Source organism: Bombina bombina, chromosome 2, assembly GCF_027579735.1.
Source record: "Bombina bombina isolate aBomBom1 chromosome 2, aBomBom1.pri, whole genome shotgun sequence".
Lineage (NCBI taxonomy): Eukaryota > Metazoa > Chordata > Amphibia > Anura > Bombinatoridae > Bombina > Bombina bombina.
The window spans coordinates 147,946,016-147,960,698 of NC_069500.1; the positions used below are offsets into that span (position 1 = coordinate 147,946,016).

Below are 14,683 nucleotides of genomic sequence, written 5' to 3' on the forward strand. Positions count from 1 at the left end.
GTCTTCTATATTCATTCAGACAGCATCTGTCTATCTTCATCCCAGTGGCGCAAGCGGGGTCCATCCTTGAAGACATCGCGTGGAGCGTCCTCTTGGAGCTGTTTCAAAATGGCGTCCCTTGCACTCCTATTGGCTGATTTGATTTTTGAAATTCAAATCAGCCAATAGGATGAGAGCTACTGAAGAATCCTATTGGGCTGTTCAAATCACCAAAAGGATGAGAGCTACTGTAAATACTATTGGCTAATTCAAATAGACTCCTTGCTCATTGCACTTATATATTTATGTGAAATATATATCTACCCATTTGTCTATCTATCTATCTATCTATCTATCTATCTATCTATCTATCTATCTATCTATATACACACACACACACACACACACACACACACACACATATATATATATATATATATATATATATATATATATATATATATATATATATATATATATATATATATATATATATATATATACACACATATATACAGCTCTGGGAATAATAAGAGTAGTATCTCATTTTTTTTCTTAAAACGGCATCTCTATATTTATGGTTGAATTCCAACACAGGCACACCTCATTCTATTTAATGAGGTACTGATTAGGTGATCACATGAACCAAATCGTATTTAATGAGGAAAAGTATAAAAAACACTGCTGTGGTCATCACTATACTCTTACTATAGGACCAGCTGGATGGCAAAAGAGTTGAAAAGAAAAGTTTTGAGTGAGGAAAAGAAGGGTTCAAATCTGGGTTTACTGGCAGAGGGATACAGTGAGCATTAGGTTGCTTCCATACTTAAAATCTCAAAGACGGCAGTTCATAAGGCCAAGGTCAAGCAGCAGACATTGGGGACAACAAAGCTACAGACTGACAGAGGGTGGAAATGACTCCCCACTGCCCGGGATGACCATAGACTAATTTGAATGTCACTCAATAACCATAGGATGACATTAAGTGACCTACAAAAAATGGCAAATGGCCGCTGGGGTAAAGTGCACTTTCGGGGTGATGATTTGAAACAGGCTCCTAGGGGCAGGGATGAAGAAGTGCAAAGCTAGACAGAAGCCCTTCATCAATGAGAAGCAAAGAAGAGCCAGACTGAGGCTTGCAAAAGTCCATAAGGATTGGCCCATAGAACACTGGAGTAAGGTCATCTTCTCAGATTAGTCCAATTTTCAGCTTTGCCCAACACCTGGTTGTCTAATGGTTAGATAGAGACCTGAAGAGGCGTACAAGCCAAAGTGTCTCGCACCCACTGTGAAGTTTGGTGGAGCATCAGTGATGATCTGGGGGTGCTTAAGCAAGGCTGGAATCAGCCAGATTTATCTTTGTGAAAGTGCTTGAATCAAGCAATGTACTAGGTTACCCTGGATGAAATCTTCTTTCCTTCTGCTCTGACATTGTTCCCCAATCGGAGGATTGTTTTTTCCAGCAGGATAATGCTCTATGCCATGCAGCAAGGTCAATCAAGGTATGGATGGAGGACCACTAGTTCAAGACCCTGTCATGGCCAGCCCAATCTCCAGACCTGAACTCTATTGAAAAGCTCTAGAATGTGAGAACGATGAATGGTCACAAGCCATAAAACAAACCTGAGCTGCTTGAATATTTGCGCCAGGAGTAACATAAAGTGACCCAACAGAAGTGTGAAAGACTGGTGGAGAGCATGCCAAGAAGCATGAAAGCTGTAATTGAAAATTAGGGTTATTCCACAAAATATTGATTGCTGGACTCTTCCTAAATTAGAACATTAGTATTGTGATGTTTAAAAATCAATATGAATTTGTTTTCTTTGCATTATTTGAGGTCTGAAAACACTGCATCGTTTTTGTTATTTTGACCAGTTGTCATTTTCTGCAAATAAATGCTCTAAATGACAATATTTTTATCTAGGATTTGGGAGAAATTTCCAGTAGTTTATAGAATTGAACAAAAATGTTAATTTTACTCAAACACGTACCTATAAATAGTAAAACAAGAGAAATTGATAATTTTGCAAGTGATTATTATTTTCTTACAGAGCTTTATATATATATATATATATATATATATATATATATATATATATATATATATATATATATATATATATATATATATATATGCAGTTATGGCCAAAAATATAGGCACCCCTGCACCACTTCGACCAGAAAATTGTTGTAATTACAAATGTTTAGACATTCTCATGTTTATTTATTTTGTTTGTATTGGTATGACACAAAAAAGGGGAGAATAAAAGCCAAATCTAACACATTCCACGCAAAACTCCAAAAATGGACTGGACAAAATTATTGGCACCTTCTCAAAATTGTAAGAAATAATTGCATTCCAAGTTTTTGATGCCCCTGTAATTTCTAATTAAACCGACCTGTATAAATTAAAAGACGCTGACAATATAGAAATCACACTGGCAACCAGTTAAAATGGTGAAAAATGTACTCAATCTTTCTGTTGTGTTTCTCTGTGTGCCACACTGAGCATGGAGAAGAGAAAGAGCAGCAAAGAATTGTCTGAGGATTTTAGAACAAAAATTGTGGAAAAGCATGGACAATCTCAAGGTTACAAGTCCATTTCCAGAGATCTTAATGTTCCTGTGTCCACTGTGCGCAACATTGTCAAGAAGTTTTCAGCTCATGCACTGTAGTTAATCTCCCTGGATGTGGATCAAAGAGATCATTTGAACAAAGATTGCTATGAAGGATTGTTCGAATAGTTGATAAAGAACCTCGACCAACTTCCAGACAACTTCCAGACAAATTCAAGCTGACCTTCAGGCACAGGGTACAAATGTGTCAGCTCTCGCTATACGTCACCATCTGATTGAAAAGGGACGCTATTTTTGTGCATGACTGTATATATATATATATATATATATATATATATATATATACTCACAAAGCACTCACTGGACTTGATCAATAGTGAAAATGTATTTATTCATAACTTCTTCACTTTGCTTATGAATTAATAAGTTTGCACTATTGATCAAGTCCAGTGAGTGCTTTGCTGCTTGTTGCATATTGGATTTCCTATAGCACCTTGGTTCAGGATTATTATTGCAGTTTGTGGGAGTGCATCCAGCTTGCTTCTTTATATATACTGTATGTCAGAGTATTGGTGAGTAATATTCAAAAAATATATATATATATATATATATATATATATATATATATATATATATATATATATATATATATATATATATATATATATATATATATCTATATATATATATATATATATATATATATATATATGTATTGATGAACAGAGGCAGCACTCACTGGTCTTTTTTAAAAAATTTGTAATTTATTTTGTGACGTTTCGGGGACCGCATCCCCTTCAAATGAAATGAAGGACTTAATGTAGACTCTGGCTTTCTCACACACTACCATAACTTTCTATAATCTCTCATCTTATTGTCCTATATTGGTCTCTTTTTTTTTTTTAAATAAATTTTTTATTGAGGCATTGAGTATAAACATAGAGGATATATCCAGGCACAAAAGAGAAGCAAAAAAGAAATGTATACATTTCACAAATGAAAATAGACAAGGATTGGAACATTGGTGTACCAATGTAGCATTTGGTATCACAATATCTAATCCATAGTAGTGCCATATTTATAGAGAAGTAAGAGTCAGTGTCATGAAATATAGCTAGATCAATAACAGAAGAATAACAGATGATATAAGTTATAGTAGCACCTTTGTAATCTTGAGTATAAAATGTGAAACTGTATGTATAAAACATGTGTGACTGGAACACATAGGAATGAAACCTCGATTTTTAAAACTGGTAACTAGTGGTCCCTACCCCAAGATAAGAGGTATTCTATAAGCTAAAAATAGTGAGAGGTAGGGAGTTGGCTTTTGTCAGGCCTCCCGTAGGCCTGAGTGTATGGGGGGGGGGAGCAGTGGGCAAGAGCCGCTCATAATGGAGGGGAGAGGTGAGGGCGGAGCCAGTTAAAATATTATGAAGGTACAGACTACAGGGCTATTTAACTTTATGTTGTAAAGAGCTCCAAGATGGAGGATGTATGTCAAGAGTGTTGTGGTCAGTACCCATGTGAAACTGGGAGATGTACCCCTGGGCTAGCTACCATGAAGAAATATCATTTTAATAACAGTGAACTAGTTCTGAGGGCACAAGGATCACACTAATGAAACGTAAATATGAATCAATTTGAATATGATGAGTAATAGGGTATAGGCTGCTTACAGTCACATGAAGGGTAGCAGTGAAAACTATATCAAAGTCTATATTGGTCTCTTTTCCCTTTTGTTTTTCCTCTCATCTGGCCTTTTTACTCTCCTCTGTTTATTTATTCTTTCTGGCTATTCTCAGCTATTTTCTCCTTCAGACACATTCTCTGCTTTTATGACGCCCCTCTCACCCCCTCCCTCCCTTCCATTTGTTGTATGTGATGTGTATCTATATCAGAATAATTAGTATTGCTTCAGACCTGAGGAAGAGAGGAAAACTCTAGAAAAGCTTGTCTTTTAAATATTATGTTAGTCCAATAAAAAGGTATCAGTGCATACTGCAATACTTTGTTTTTTGAGCATCTATCTATCTATCTATCTATCTATCTATCTATCATATATATATATATATATATATATCTCAACAGATAATATGTGTTGTATTTCAATATTTATGAAATGCCCTGAGCATTGCTAAATGTAAATCCATTTGTCAAGATTTGGAAGCTAAACTCAGAAATAAACCCCCCTTTTTCTGGTTACACATCAGAGAACAAAGGAGCAGACATTTGTATAGATAAAACTGATGGGCCACTTCAAAGTTATTTTAGCACATGGAACTCTCATATTTGTGTGACCATATAAGGACTTCCTGCCTAAGATGTGTAATAAAATTACACATTCCCCTGCACGCAGCCTTGATGTCTACAGTGTGGAAGAGAGCTCAGGATAGACAACAAATTTAAATATCTATTATCCGGGTGTTAATTGTCCCATGCTGAGCTCCATTACACAAACTCCAGAGGTTGTGTTAGCACCAAATGCCCTTGGTGATATAAGGAAGTTGAAAGCATCAAAATTGAGATTTTAAAGTACAACTTATGTCTAATTTTCAGTTATTGTGTAATCAGCATTATGTATAAATAATATTTGTAAGTCTAGGAAATGTGTCTAACGCCTAATATACCCTTAAATCTAAAGTGAATTAAATATAAATTATAGCTACCTTGAATTTAAATTGAGCGCAATCGAAAAATTTAGTTTGCTTAATTTCTTTTCGATTCGGGCCGTAAAAAAAAATTTGGTTCTGGACATTCGTAACAATTTGGTATGTGTCAGTAATTCGGTTTCGGAATTTATTCGTGTAGTTCCGAATTTAATGTTGGACCGAATCTTTATTACGGACCGTATCGTTATTTCTAGCTAATGTTCCGGCGATTACCGAAACAAAATTATGTTAAATCACCGCCGCCGCCGCCGCCACCCACACTGCCACTAAATAAAGCTATTAACCCCTAAATCGCTGTCCCCTCACATCACTAACACTACCTAAACCTATTAACCCCTAAACCTCACCCCCCCACATCGCCAACACTAACTAAATAACGAAATAAACCTATTAACCCACATCACAAAAACCTAAATTAAACTATATTAACCCCTAAACCTAACACCCCCTAACCTTAACCCTAACCCTAAACCTAACACCCCCTAACTTTATTATATTAACTAAATAATACCTATTTAAATCTAAATACAAAGTAACTTAACTGTGAAATAAAACCTAAGCTAGCTACAATATAACTAATAGCTTAGGTTTTATTTTTATTTTACAGGTAAGTTATTTATTTTAACTAGGTAGACTAGTTAGTAAAAAATAGTTATTACCTATTTACTAACTACCTAGTTCAAATAAATACAAACTTACCTGTGAAATAAAAATAAAACCTAACATTACAAAAATAAAAATCTAACATTGCAAAAAATAAAAAACACTAAAATTACAAAAAATAAAAAAAACTACCATTACAAAAAATAACTAACGAAATTATCCAAAACAATAACATTTATTCCTATTCGAATACCCTTAAAAAAAACAATAAAAAAAAACAAAAAAACCCTAATATATAATAAACTACCATGGGCCCTTAAAAGGGCCCTTTGTAGGGAATTGCCCTAAGGTTAACAGCTTTTTTGCTACAAAACAAAACAAACACCCCCTAACAGTATACAAACCCCCACCCCCCAAACCTACAAAATAAAAATAAAGTAAAACCTAATCTACCCATTGCCCTGAAAAGGACATTTGTATGGGCATTGCCCTTAAAAGGGCATTTAGCTCTTTTACTGCCCAAGCCCTAATCTAAAAATAAAAACCCACCCCAAAACAAAAAAAATACATTACACAAAATAACAAATTATCAAAAATAACAAAAATGATTCTTATTCTAATACGCATTTAAAAAAAACACCCCAAAATAAAAAAACTAATCTAGAATAAACTACCAATAGCCCTTAAAAGGGCCTTTTGTAGGGCAATGCCCTAAGTTAAACAACTCTTTTACCTGAATTTTTTTTTACAAAGACCCACTAACATTACAAACCCCCACCCCCCCAAACCCACAAAATAAAAAAAACGATATAAAAAACCTAATTTACCCATTGCCCTGAAAAGGGCATTTGTATGGGCATTGCCCTTAAAAGGGCATTTTAGTTATTTTGCTGCCCAAACCCTAATCTAAAAAAAAACCACCCAAAAAACACTTAAAAAAACCTAACACTAACCCCGAAGATCCACTTATAGTTTATGAAGTCCCGCTTAAACGATCTTCATCCAGGCGGCAAGAAGTCTTCATCCAGACGGCCTCTTCTATCTTCATCCAGGCGGTGAAGTCCTCATCCAGGCGGCGAGAAGTCTTTATCCAGGTGGCCTCTTCTATCTTCATTCAGGCGGCATCTTCTATCTTGATCCCGGTGGCGCGAAGCAGGTCCATCCTGAAGACATCCGTCATGGAGCATCCTCTTCATATGGTCGCCACCGTACACTGAATCTTCAATGCAAGGTACGCGATTCAAGATGGCATCCCTTGCATTCCTATTGGCTGAAAAATTTGAATCAGCCAATAGGAATTTAAGCTGCTAAAATCCTATTGGCTGTTCAAATCAGCCAATAGAATTTAAGCAGCTCTCATTCTTTCGGATGATGAATCATCCAATAGAATGAGAGCTGCTTGAATCCTATTGGCTGATTTAAACAGCCAAAAGGATTTTAGCAGCCCTAATTCCTATTGTCTCAAATTTTTCAGCCAAAAGGAATGCAATGGTACCCCAGTATAAAAGGGGTACCGGACGATGGCATGAAGAGGACCTCCACATCAGAAAGATGGACCTCCGCCTCGACCTCCGCATTGGACCTTTGCCTGGACCTCTGCCTGGACCTTCAACTCTGCGCATCGCCGCTCCGCCTCCGCAGGGATGAAGAAGATGCTGGTCCCGCGATGGATGAAGATGGAGCCACCAGGATGAAGATCGTTCAAGCAGGACTTCAACAACTGTGAGTAAATAAAGAGGGGTTAGTGTTAGGTTTTGTTAAGGATTTTTAGGGTGGTGTATGCCCTTTTCAGGGCAATGCCCATACAAATACCCTTTTCAGGGTAATGGGTAGATTACGTTTTTTTGATAGTTTTTTTGTGGGTTTGGGGGGCTGGGGGTTGTAATGTTAGTGGGTCTTTGTATTTATTTCTGAGCAAAAGAGCCAATCAGATTGAGCTCGCATTCTATTGGCTGTTCCGATCAGCCAATTGAATGCAAGCTCAATCTGATTGGCTGATTGGATCAGCCAATCGGATTGAACTTGAATCTGATTGGCTGGTTCCATCAGCCAATCAGAATTTTCCTACCTTAATTCTGATTGGCTGATAGAATCCTATCAGCCAATCGGAATTTGAGGGACGCCATCTTGGATGACGTCATTTAAAGGAACCGTCATTCGTCGGGAAGTTATCGGGCAGGATGGATGTTCTGCGTCGGCGGGATGAAGATGGATCCAGAAGAAAGAAGATTGAAGATGCCGCTTGATAGAAGACTTCAGCCCGATGATGGACCTCTTCAGCCGCTGCTTGGATCAAGACTTCAGCCCGATGATGGACCTCTTCAGCCCGATGATGGATCTCTTCAGCCCCCGCTTGGGCTTGGATGAAGACTTCGGAGGCTCCTCTGGACCAATCGGTGATACCCAGCGTGGTGAAGACAAGGTAGGAAGATCTTCAGTTGCTTAGTGTTAGGTTTATTTAAGGGGGTTTGGGTTAGATTAGGGGTATGTGGGTGGGGGGTTGTAATGTTGGGGGGGGGGGTATTGTATGTTTTTTTTTCCAGGCAAAAGAGCTGAATTCTTTGGGGCATGCCCCGCAAAAGGCCCTTTTAAGGGCTGGTAAGGTAATTAATATTGTAACCTAGGTTATATCTAACAGATATAATAGTATCTATATATATATATATCTATATATATTTATATATTTGGCAGCACTTTGCAAATAAGTGATGATAAATATTAATAATACTAATAGCAATAAAAGGAAAATCATTTAATGGATATGCTCATTAATACAATTTTCTTCTATTGCTAAATTTTCTTCTTGGTAAGTTGTGTAAAATTGCATGCTCTATCAGTATATTAAAAGATGACTTTTTACTTTACTGTCCCTTTAAGAAAGTGTCTATTTACATTCTGACTGGAGGAGTACTTTCTCAATATTTCCCAGAAATGTTTATTGAAGAACTAAAATCAAAATAATTTATATTGTGAAGTTTTTGGAAATGTCAAGCTTTGCTGGTCAATGTCTTGTCTTCTAAAAATGTCTCTCTTTGCATTTTTAATATTGTTTATAAGTTCTATAATCCACTTATAGAGAGGACTGCAAATAAAGCTTTTTCCAGCCTTTGGATTTTGTAATGATGAGTTAGTACAGAGATTGGAAAACATCAGATTGCTCTCTGAAACTGATTAAAGTTCTAATTAATCAAAATAAATCAGAACTGGAAAAATATGAAGTAGAGATTTAAACAATGTAATGAGAAATTAAAGCCATCTGAACAGAATCAGAAAAATTATCAACACAAAGTTAATAGACTTGAAGAACATATATACAAAATAAAAAATGTACAATTCCAGAAGGATGGTGAAGATTATCAACATCACATCCTATATTATAAAAGGCCAGGTATGTTTGTCCAATTCAGTCAGGTGCAGTAAAGACTGCAGCACGAGACAAACATACCTGGCCGTAAGGAAGGATCTGTCAAGGCCATGAGGATCAGACAGCAGAGAGGGTAGGCGGGGGTGGGGCTTGGCGGGACATGAAGGGGGCGTGACAGGGGCGTGGTTGGGCGGGGCGCAGATGGGGCCTGTTTACACAGGCTTTAGTAATAGTAGTTTATAAATGGCAAAATTCTAACTTTCAGAGAAACATATAATCTGAGGCAAGATACAGAATATTCAGGCAACGATTCATCACATATAGTACATTTTATAGCTTATGTCATTTTGAAAAAGGTATATCGAGTATATTAACTTGTTGAAGATGTAAAAAGCATGAGTAAATGTAAAATATATATACATTTGCAGTATTACTAAAATGCTTCTAGGGGAACATGAATATATTTTACTTGTGCTAAGTGTACGATTTGTATTTTGTTTGAAGCTGACAAGGGCGCATTAGAACTCAAGTGGCCCCAGGGCAAAGTCTCCGGTAGGCTCCTCCTTATTTCAACAGCACTCTTTCCAAAGCACCACTATCTCTTAATAGTTATATTGTAACACCATAAAACATTTTATATAATTATTATACCTGAATAATAACAGATACCATAACCCATTATGGGCCAGATTACGAGTGGCGCATTAGTTGCATTAGTGTATAGCTCATATTAAAGTAAACGTGATCGCATGAGTGCAATTGAAGTTAAAGAGCATCGGGATAGCGTGTCCTCAGAGCTCTGGTTAACTGTTTTGCAAACCAATAAAGTGTCACAGAACACAAAAATACATTGCAAAGTACAGTTAAACTCATAATAACACTAATAAAAATTATCAAAATAAATTGCGCAAAAAAAGTTACAAGGCTCAAAGATATGAGGTCTCAGGTGTTAGAAAAAAAGGGCAAGCAAAAGGTTTTATCATAGAGATACTGTACATATATATATATATATATATATATATATACACACACACGTCTAAAGATGTACATCTATGTATAGATATATATGTGTGTACATATATATTTATGTATTTATATGTGTATATATGTACTTATATACCTTATGTACCTATATGTACTTATGTATATGTGTATATACAGGGAGTGCAGAATTATTAGGCAAATGAGTATTTTGACCACATCATCCTCTTTATGCATGTTGTCTTACTCCAAGCTGTATAGGCTCGAAAGCCTACTACCAATTAAGCATATTAGGTGATGTGCATCTCTGTAATGAGAAGGGGTGTGGTCTAATGACATCAACACCCTATATCAGGTGTGCATAATTATTAGGCAACTTCCTTTCCTTTGGCAAAATGGGTCAAAAGAAGGACTTGACAGGCTCAGAAAAGTCAAAAATAGTGAGATATCTTGCAGAGGGATGCAGCACTCTTAAAATTGCAAAGCTTCTGAAGCGTGATCATCGAACAATCAAGCGTTTCATTCAAAATAGTCAACAGGGTTGCAAGAAGTGTGTGGAAAAACCAAGGCGCAAAATAACTGCCCATGAACTGAGAAAAGTCAAGCGTGCAGCTGCCAAGATGCCACTTGCCACCAGTTTGGCCATATTTCAGAGCTGCAACATCACTGGAGTGCCCAAAAGCACAAGGTGTGCAATACTCAGAGACATGGCCAAGGTAAGAAAGGCTGAAAGACGACCACCACTGAACAAGACACACAAGCTGAAACGTCAAGACTGGGCCAAGAAATATCTCAAGACTGATTTTTCTAAGGTTTTATGGACTGATGAAATGAGAGTGAGTCTTGATGGGCCAGATGGATGGGCCCGTGGCTGGATTGGTAAAGGGCAGAGAGCTCCAGTCCGACTCAGACGCCAGCAAGGTGGAGGTGGAGTACTGGTTTGGGCTGGTATCATCAAAGATGAGCTTGTGGGGCCTTTTCGGGTTGAGGATGGAGTCAAGCTCAACTCCCAGTCCTACTGCCAGTTTCTGGAAGACACCTTCTTCAAGCAGTAATACAGGAAGAAGTCTGCATCCTTCAAGAAAAACATGATTTTCATGCAGGACAATGCTCCATCACACGCGTCCAAGTACTCCACAGCGTGGCTGGCAAGAAAGGGTATAAAAGAAGAAAATCTAATGACATGGCCGCCTTGTTCACCTGATCTGAACCCCATTGAGAACCTGTGGTCCATCATCAAATGTGAGATTTACAAGGAGGGAAAACAGTACACCTCTCTGAACAGTGTCTGGGAGGCTGTGGTTGCTGCTGCACGCAATGTTGATGGTGAACAGATCAAAACACTGACAGAATCCATGGATGGCAGGCTTTTGAGTGTCCTTGCAAAGAAAGGTGGCTATATTGGTCACTGATTTGTTTTTGTTTTGTTTTTGAATGTCAGAAATGTATATTTGTGAATGTTGAGATGTTATATTGGTTTCACTGGTAAAAATAAATAATTGAAATGGGTATATATATTTGTTTTTTGTTAAGTTGCCTAAAAATTATGCACAGCTATTACTAAAAACAAACTAAAAACTACTTCCAAAACTATTCAGCTTTGATATTAATGAGTTTTTTGGGTTCATTGAGAACATGGTTGTTGTTCAATAATAAAATTAATCCTCAAAAATACAACTTGCCTAAGAATTCTGCACTCCCTGTATGTACTTATATATAAGTGCATTGGAGCCCTTTATACTGTGTATTTACTGTAAATATTTCACACTCCAATGTTCTGCACATAGCAGAATATGTTCTTTGTATTTTTAAATAGATATTCCTATATATATATCTGTATATATCTATACCTTTAATCATATATATATATATATATATATATATATATATATATATATATATATATAGGTATAGATATACTGTATATTGTACCAAAATACCATCAGATATATGTAGAAATATGCATTTATGAATAAACGGAACATATTCTGCTGGAATGTGAAATTTTTATATTTGCATTTCGGGTTAGCGCATATATGTGATCGGCTTTGCACGTGAGTAGGGTTTTAGTTTTTTTTCCACTTGTTTTGCTCCATTGACTTCTATAGCAAAATAAGTTAGCATGGTTACAATATCCTAACTTTGGCTTTTTGTGCACATCGGGTAAGTGCGCGAACAAAAAAAAAACGGTTTACTTGTAACTTGTAAAACAAGTGCTACCTGATTTGCGCAAAGGAATGACTTTTAGTGGAGTAAGCGCGAGCGGGAGTGCTAAATACAGCTCCACTTGTAATTTCGCCCCCTAGAAGACCCTTTCTCAGCTAAAACCCCTGGAGTTACGCTCCTGATAACTGACATAATACACATCACTACTGTTAAACTATTATGATCCTTTTAAACTAATTTATATTATTGTAAAGTCACTTTCAAGAAAATATGGAGCTAATAGCTAATCCAAATAAAGTAACATTCATACATAATCTCATATTTCTACTCAGAGAGCATTTTCTTATCTGTGTTAACATAAATCTATGGAAAAACAAATAACATTGTAGAATGTTTTAGAACAATTTGCATTAATTAATGCCACATTTTCTTAAGTGGACCCCATGTTTATCAGACGCGTTGTGGGGAGAACCAAAATCCTGAACTTTGGAGCAAACATTGTTATGAGTCATCATACTTTTCTGTTGCCTGAGGAACTTTTTTTTATCTTGTTTTTTGTGGCAAAAATAATTCAGGCCTAGCTTTTGATATTGAATCCTCACTAGGCCTTGTAAGCCTCCTCTATTTCAACTCCTCCTCTTGCTTCTGCATTTTTGTCTATTTTCTGCTTGACTATAAGCTTCAATATTTTTTAACCTCTTTTGCTGACTCATCCTGGTCAGTGACAGTCTCCCAACCCTCTCGATTTTTGTCCTTTTGTTAACCCTCCCCCCCGGTATAAGCAACATTTAGATATTCATGCTCCCCCTCATTAATCCCCTCTTAGTCCCACTGTCATGTCATCCTTTCCTAACCCACCCCTCAAATTCCCTACTCCTCATTCATCGTTCTCCTTGTTGTGCCCATATCATAACAACTGTCATCCTTTATCCCCCAATTTCTCACTCTCCCTTCAGGAAAATCAGACCCAAGAACTGCTTGTGGCAATAATAGAATGCCGACAGCGTATCATGTCCGTCCGCACTTTTAATAAATCGGCCCCTTAGTGTCTAGTTCTATCTATTTTCTTATCTATCTATCTATCTATGTTTCTATCTGTCTGACTGTCTGTTCTATCTAACTATACTAGTGATTATACTTGTCTATTTTACAGTTCTAAAACAGTAAGCAATACTTTGACATTTGTTCCCCAAAGTTAAAATGTATTCTCTGAAGCGTCTCATGTCAGTCCTTACCTTCATTGTCACAGTATTCTAAATATAGAAGGATCTTCACGGATCACTGCAGTTAGTGTGTTGACATCACCATTAGCTGCTGCCTGATGAACCACACTCAAGTCAATCTCTTCAGCTGAATCACCTTGAAAAACAAAGGGACACATATAGTTGCAGACAAATACAATATACATCATGTGTTTGAAAGAAAAAAAAACAAAACATTTAAAGGGACAATCTAACTCCGGAATTTGTAGTATTTTAAATGATAGATAAACCCTTTTATTATCCATTCCCCAGTTTTGTGTAACCAACACGGTTATATTAATATACTTTTTACATCTGAAATTACCTTGTATCTAAGCCTCTACAGACTACCCTCTTATTTCAGTTCTTTTTGACAGACAAGTATTTTTAGCCAATCCAGTGCTGACTCTTAGGTAACTCCATGAGAATGAGGCGCTATGTTATATATATATGGTACTCATGAACGAATGCCCTCCTAGCTGTGAAAAACTGTCAAATGCATTCAGATAAGCGGCCTTCAAGGGATTAGAAATTAGCATATGAACCTATCTAGGTTTAGCTTCAACAAAGAATACATGAGAAAAAAGCAAATTTAATGAAAAAATTTAATTGGAAAATTGTTTTAAAATTGCATACCCTACCTGAATCATGAAAGTTTCATTTTGACTAGACTGTCCCTTTAATTAAATATAAACAAAATAAACGTATTTCCCAGTGGCGTATTTAGGTTTTGTGCTGCCTAAGTTTATATAAAAGGGGTTTAAAATCTGAATGAAATAGCTGCCGCATAGGATGAGTATATCCAGGAAGGCCAGAGAGCATGGGGGTCGATTGATCAAGCTCCGTATGGAGCTTGATTGCCCCTTTATAACCGTGCGAGCCTTCAGGGTCGCCGGAAAACAGAAGTTATGAAGCAGTGGTCTAAAGACCGCTGCTCCGTAACTTGTCCACCTCTGCTCCGAGGCCGTCTGACAGAAATCAACCCAATCAAATACGATCGGGTTGATTGATTACCCCCTGCTAGCGGCTGATGGCCGCAAATCTGCAGGGGGGGCGGCATTGCACCAGCAGTTCACAAGAACTGCTGGAGCAATTATACGCTGT

General features: G+C 37.0%; 1 protein-coding gene across 1 annotated transcript in view; it reads right to left on the reverse strand.

The window, feature by feature from the left end:
• ANKRD55 (ankyrin repeat domain 55) overlaps positions 1–13,746 on the reverse strand; it is a 204,424-nt gene extending 190,678 nt beyond the window's left edge. Inside the window, 2 exon segments of the mRNA XM_053699692.1 lie at positions 13,574–13,595; positions 13,597–13,746. Coding sequence (XP_053555667.1) covers positions 13,574–13,595; positions 13,597–13,746 — 172 coding nt within the window.
• Between the last annotated feature and the right edge of the window lie 937 nt (positions 13,747–14,683).